We start from the raw sequence: 7435 nt of genomic DNA, 5'->3' as shown, positions 1-7435 counted from the left end.
CGTGATATTGGTCCTCGTTAAACTGTTCTACCGTAAAGTGCTCGACTTCGCGTGCAGGTCGTCGGGCTACCGAAGCGGGGTGCCATCCCCTCTGCAGAGGATCGAAATTGTGATGGCACGTATTCGGATCATACTCCGGGATGTTTCCCGGACGGTTGCCAGTAGCCCATTGAGCATCTCTAATACGACGTAAATGAACTACAACAACAACAGCCAAATGTCACCTTTTAATATCAATAGTATCATCACATATAAGTAACACCATCTTCCTACTTAACAATGTAAATATCTCAGTACCGATTTCTCTTTAGGCAGGATATCTGTGACGACGAAGACTCGTCTTGACGCATTCTTGCGTGGGTCTTTCATTCTTGAATCCCGCAGTGGACTGATTGATCCTAAAGACACGGTTCTCTGTAGAACACCGAGGTCAAGCAGCACTGGCTGCGGTCAGTAAGCAGGTGGGTGACCACTTTGATCAGCCTGCGTTGGGACAGAGGGTGCGGGATATCGGTCCTCGTTAAACTGTTCTACCGTAAAGTGCTCGATTTCGCGCACAGGTCGTCGGGCTACCAAAACAGGGGAGCTATCCCCTCCACAGAGGATCGAAATTGCGATGGCACGTTTTCGGATCATCCTCAAGGATGTTTCCCAGATATTCGCCTATAACCCGTTGTGCAATTCTAGTGTGTCGTAAAATAAAGCACATCTCATTCTTGATCCCCCCCCCCAAAAAAAAATATTATTTTATCAAAAAGAAAACAAATCAAACTCCTTTCTTTTTTGCGTATTGTACCTATATGTTTGCAACTAAATACATAATAGTTTTAAATATACATAATTAGATTTTATAAAGCTGAAAACTGAATGGGATATTGACAAAAAATATGATGTGCAAGGAAAAAAAAATAGTGCGTGGAGTCCGTCCGCGCGGAAGAGGTTAAACTTCATAACCTGCGACGTTAATTGTAGAAGAATCAGCAGTCGTAGAAGGATCACTAGTTCTATTCAACGACTCTTTTTCCTGCTCCGCTCGCTTCCGTGCTCTGTAATAACGGTAATATTGTGCATTTTCCCCTCGTGAACCTCTTGAGCCAGTGGAAGTGCTTGTGGTTGCCTGAAAGTCCCGCCATGGAAAATGTATTTATATTAATAATGTATGTGAATGCGTCATAATGTAATTTCAAAAGAGAAAACCTGACAATCAATTGATATTCACAAGGGACGTACCTTGACATAACCTTAAATCCGTCGCATTGTCCGTGGGATTGTTTTAACTCATTTTTTACAATTGTTATCCACTAAATTTGAAAATAAAAAATACTACCCTATTAAATTATATGCGTATCAAAACAAACTAAAAAAATATTTATAGAAAAACAATACTTTTATTATTTTTATGCTAGCGAGAACCAAAACGATATGGAGATGAATGAGGGAAAACTGGATCCTACCACGTGATTTCCCGGTCAATAAAAATGTAGCGTTAAACGTTTAACTCAACCTTGTTGGAAGTCGCATAAGAAGTATAACTTCAAAAAAGAGAATGCGCAAAAACACGAGTGGAAATCAAATTGAGTAAAAAAAAAAATTTGTTGTGAGAGAGAAGTTTGTTCACTTTATATGACACAATCATCCAGGATCACGCTGGAATAATGTATGGCTTGCTAATTCACCAGATCTTAACCCACTTGAAAATTTATGGGGTTAAGAAAAATCTAAAAGGAGGTGCTTCTCCACACAAAGCTAAGCCAGAGCAGTGCATTATGTCTACTTGTGCTAATGCGGACAGAAGAAAAAAAATATTGCAAAAACTTGCTTATTTCATACAAAATTGTTTACATGCAATGATCAAAGCTAAAAGCGATGCTGCAAAGCATCCAGTAACTTTTTTTCATCCATTATTAATTTAATTTTAGTGTTTATAATGAAATGTTCTAATATTTTGGGTCACATCAAATTTTATTTAAATATATGTTGTTTTTTTTTCAAAAATAAATTGTTGAAAAAATTTACGATTTATTTTTACTTTTATTAAAATTTTAAAAATACTGCGAAATATGTAGATTCGGGCCGTTAAATTTGTAATTTAAGTAATTAAAAACAAATAAATAAAGTAAGAGACTTTTTAATGTCGAATTTTTAAAAAAATTATTCTGATATTTTGCGCCAGGATTGTATTCTGTTGATAAACTGATGATATGCATCAAATTTTGTGCCTGTATAATCGAATAATTTGCAGCATTTTATCAAATAGGTTATAGGGTTCTATTGGGTAACATGTTAGGTCTGTAGTATCTAAATGTATAATGCAGGATTCACACGGTCCTTTAAAAAAATAGTTTGATATTGTAATAAAAAATGGAGGATTTCTTTTTATAAGCTTTCGTCTTAAAATTACGAAACCAAGGATTTCATAACTATAGATGTATTTATTTGGAAATAATAAGTTGGGTTTTGAAGAATAATTTAGTAAAATATATCTTATTTTAGTTATCACTTTTTAAATTATCCCTGATTTGTTCAATTGATTCGTCAATGCTGTTACGTCACTCTCATAAGATGACGTCATTCATTTAAAGTGTAAATATTAATAACTTGATATTAACCTGTGTATATATGAAAAGTGTGAGTGGCAACAGAAAGAATGTTGTGCTAGATGTGTTCTACGAAAATAAAATGGCTGCTTTTGTAAATATGTGTACGCAGGTATTTCTTGTAAATTTAAGTTATTTCATCGCTGGATAGATCGGGTAGATTTATCGGAAGCACGAAACATTGTGGTGACCCGGATTTTAAAGGTTAGTTTTCATTTGCAATATTAATTGGCGACTGCAATTATGGATTCTCTTATCGCCAAACGAACTCCTGTTCGTGGAACATTTACAAAACGTTATAATCAGTTATTGGCGATGTGTAAGGAAAATAAAAGCACTCGTGAAGATATTGAAATTAAATTTTCATCTTTTGAACGAATTTTCATTTTTTGTTTTCTATGGCAAAAACTGGTTTTAAAAATAATGACTCTTCACATCGTAAAAGAGACAAAGATTTCGAAATATCAACTCCTGTTTTTACTGCAAATGATTTGCTCTCTGAGAATAAGCCAATAGCACCATATTTTAAACGCAACTGCATTTTTTGCGGGAAACAACATAATTCAGAAAATTGTTTTAAAGGAAAGAATTTATCATTAGATGAGAAACAGGAAACAATAAAGAAACAGAAGGCCTGTTTTTTATGTCTGAAGGTGGGACATCGCTCGAAGCACTGCAGGGCTAATATTCGATGTATTGTTTGTAACAAAAGACATTGGCCTGTAATGTGCCCAGACTTGAGCCAAATAAAGCAGACACCGGCTGTGGACACATCAGCTGAAGAAAATACTACTTTGTCGAATCAAAGCCAACCTGAAATCTTATTGCAAACTCTTAAGGTAGTTATTGAAGCCAATGGACGACGGAAAACTGTTAGAGCACTATGTGATACAGGATCTCAAAGGTCGTACATCCTGAAATCAACAATAAATGAAATGGGATGGAAGACCAACAAATATGAAACTTTAACACACGTAGTCTTTGGTGGAGCTAGTTCCAGAAAAGAACATAAAAAATACACATTGTGGATAAGAAATATGAAGAAAAATAACAAGTTCGAAATTCAAGTTTTAGACCAACAGGTAATATGTGGATGTATTCCAAGTTTGAAAAATGGTTCTTGGTTAGCTGAATTACGAAGTAAAGGAATCCATATCTCTGATGTAGGTAAAGATTCTCAACAAATCGAACTTTTCATAGGAGCGGATTATATTGGAAAACTATACACTGGTCAAACCATGCAATTAAAGTGCGTTGGTTGGACTGTAATGGGAAAAACAAAACATTCTTATAGTTCCACTGGGCTTATCTCAACATCACTTTTCATTTAAAATACTTCGGTTACTGACTTATGGGAATTGGAAACAATTGGTATATCTGATCCTTGCGAGACAATTACTTCAGAAGAATACGATGCTCTAGCAACGGAACACTTTTCCAGAACTGTCAAAATAAATCCAGATGGTAGATATGAAATTAGTCTTCCATGGGTGAAAGATGTAAACGATATGCTCAGTAACAGAGATATTGCGGGCAGAAGATTGAAAATGATGACAACTAAACTTATCAAGGATAACCGTTTGGATAGTTATAATGCAGTTTTTGGAGAATGGATAAAAGAAGGTTTCATTGAAGAATCAAACGAAGGTACCGGCCATTATCTTCCTCATAGAGGAGTTTTCAAGTCCAATTCCACCACGAATGTCAGACCAGTTTTTGACGCTTCTTGTAAAACAAGAGATAACTTATCGTTAAATGACTACCTGATGAAAGGACCAAATTTGTTAAAAATGATCCCTACCTTACTAATAAAATTTCGAGAAAAGAAAATTGGAGTTATATCAGATATAAAGAAGGCTTTTCTCCAGATATCCGTAAATGAAGACGGTAGAAAATATTTAAAATTTCTGTGGTGGGAGGATAAGGAAGCGAAAACAGTTAAAGTTTTTCAACACGCCAGAGTTGTCTTTGGTTTAAATTGCAGTACCTTTTTGCTGGGAGCTGTTATTCAATATCATTTGAACAAGTATGAATCCTCCAATGTCCAAGATGTGGCTATGAAGTTGAAAAAATCCTTCTACGTTGACAACTGTGTCACGTCTGTAGATTCTGAACAAGAGTTAAAAGAGTTCATTCAATGTTCGACAGACTTAATGGCTGCAGCAAAATTCGAACTGCGAGGTTGGGAATTTACAGAGAAAGAAAACTTAACTGAAAAATTTGAACCGTCAGCTGTGTTGGGTCTTCTGTGGGACAGATCAGAGGACGTATTGTTTTGTGACACTCGAACAATTATTGATCCTCCAGAAATTATCACCAGAAGAGTAATATTATCTTTTGCTAATCGAGTGTTTGATCCAATCGGATTTACTTGTCCAATTATGTTATATCCGAAGATTTTATTGCAAGCAAGTTGGCAATCAAAATTAGGTTGGGATTCAAAAGTTTCTGAGGATATAAAAAAGAAATTTCTCAAATGGTTGGAAGATCTGAATATACTGCATACAGTGAAAATTCCCCGTCACGCTATTTTGAGAAATAGTAGCTTAAGTCTTCATGTATTTTGCGACGCTAGTGGTCTGTCATATGCAGCTGTTGTTTTCATAAGATGTGAGACACAATATCAAACAACAGTACAATTGTTACTTGCTAAATCAAGAATAACACCTTTAAAAAGAATATCTATTCCCAGACTTGAACTTCTAAGCTGTTGCATTGGTACTCGTCTAGCAGATTTCGTTAAGAAAAGCTTGGAAATCGAAAATGTCAAGATTCATTATTGGTCCGATTCTACAACTGCTTTACAATGGATCCAGAAAGATGAGTCATGGAGTGTGTTTGTCAGAAATAGAGTGAAAGAAATCCGTGCTCTTTCATCAGGAAATTGGCGACACGTTCCCGGTCACTCTAATCCAGCCGATCTACCATCACGCGGCTGCTCGGTAACAAAATTATTGAGTTCAAGGTGGTGGGAAGGTCCTTCCTGGTTGAAATTACCTGAAAACACATGGCCTCTATCTGAATATAAAATTGATGAAGACGTTATCAACAAGGAAAAGGAAAAAAGAACAACCAAACTCGTAAGTAAAAATTTGCTTGGAACAAACCAGTTTTTTTCCTTATTTTTCAAGCTACACAAAAAATGTCAGAATGGTTGGATGAATTCTGAGATTCCTTGAAAATTGCAAACTATCTGAAAAAAGATAGGAATAAAGGTGGACTAACTCTGGCTGAAGTAGAGAATGCAGAAATCAAACTTAAAAGTTATTCAAAATGAAGCATTTACTGCAGATTATATAAAAAGCTTAAAATCATTGAATGTCTTCAAAGATGAAAAAGGAATATATAGAATTAAAACAAAATTGACAGAGAGAAATTATACCGAGAACTTTAGATTGCCTATTCTGCTTCCAGAAAAACTTATGTTGGTTGATATACTAATCAAAGAGAAGCATTTGAACTGTTTTCATGCTGGACTGCAAATTTTACTGTCCAATTTAAGAGAAAATTATTGGATTATTAATGGACGTCGAGCAGTTCGTCGGATCCTCAAAACTTGTGTTAGATGTAAACGATATAATGCACGAAGTATAAAAACTATTCCCGTAGGTTTACCTGAAGACAGAGTTAAAGAAGCTTCTGTTTTTGAAGTGGTCGGGATAGATCTTGCCGGATCTCTTCATTTATAGGAAGGTGTGAAAAGTTGGATTGTCATCTACACATGTGCCGTTTATCGATCAATACATCTCGAACTTGTGCTATCACTTTCAACTAAGGCGTTCCTTTTGAGTTTACGACGATTCATTGCTCTCCGAGGACGACCTCATGTCATCTATTGTGACAACGGGAGTAATTTTATAGGAGCTGAGAATCTACTTCAGTCCTTAGATTGGAAGTCAATTGAAGCTGAAACATCAGTATACAAAATTGAATGGAAATTTAATCCACCATCCGCTCCCTGGTGGGGAGGCTTTTGGGAGATTATGGTGAAATTGGTAAAAAATATTCTTCGAAAAATTTTGGGGAAAGCGTGCCTTTCATACGAAGAATTGAGTAGTGTTCTATATGACTGCGAGTCAGTTATCAATTCAAGACCTCTTACATACCTCTCAGAAGATCTGGATGACTTAATACCTCTTTCTCCGTCCATGTTTTTGCAAGAGATCTCGACGGTGGGAGTACCTGATTTAGATCAGCTGGATACAATAGATCTTAAAAAACGCTATAGATATCAGCAGACGTTAAGAGAACAGTTGAGAAAAAGATTTCGCCGCGAATACCTAACGACACTCCTTCAACCGGGCTAGAAGAATAACTATTATGATCTATAGGTTGGCGAGATTGTGTTAATCGAAGATGACTTAAAGAAAAGATTACACTGGCCGATGGCTAAAGTTATTGCCGTCTATCCTGGTAAAGATAAAAGGATACGCGTGGCTCGACTTAAAACAGCACATACCGAGTTTTTGAGGCCAGTGCAGCGGATTTATCCGCTGGAAATACGTGCGACACCAAATGAAGGTTCAACTCCAAACGAAAGCGCAACTTCAAATGAAGGTGACAAGCAAAATCATTTCTCAAGTACCTTACGAAACATCGTTACCAAAAGAAGTGGCCGAACTGTTAAGATACCATCAAGATATTTGGACACATAATTTTAAATTTATATTAGATTTTTTGTTGTTTTGATTATTGGAATACACATAATCAAAAGGTGGGAGTGTTACGTCACTCTCATAAGATGACGTCATTCATTTAAAGTGTAAATATTAATAACTTGATATTAACCTGTGTATATATGAAAAGTGTGAGTGGCAACAGAAAGAATGTTGTGCTAG

At 35.9% G+C, this 7435-nt stretch overlaps 1 protein-coding gene across 1 annotated transcript; it reads left to right on the top strand.

The window, feature by feature from the left end:
* Positions 1–3634: 3634 nt before the first annotated feature.
* Positions 3635–6904, top strand: LOC147808729 (uncharacterized). Its single transcript, XM_087162717.1, has 3 exons — positions 3635–3846; positions 4582–5677; positions 6287–6904. The coding sequence occupies exons 1-3, from the start codon at positions 3635–3637 to the stop codon at positions 6902–6904; spliced, it is 1926 nt and encodes a 641-aa protein (XP_087018843.1).
* The last annotated feature ends 531 nt before the right edge of the window (positions 6905–7435 follow it).

The sequence above is a fragment of the Parasteatoda tepidariorum genome, chromosome 5, assembly GCF_982258835.1.
Source record: "Parasteatoda tepidariorum strain Cologne lab strain chromosome 5, Ptep-v5.0, whole genome shotgun sequence".
Lineage (NCBI taxonomy): Eukaryota > Metazoa > Arthropoda > Arachnida > Araneae > Theridiidae > Parasteatoda > Parasteatoda tepidariorum.
The sequence above is the reverse complement of the archived record's forward strand: the minus strand, read 5'-3'. Positions and strand labels throughout refer to the sequence as shown.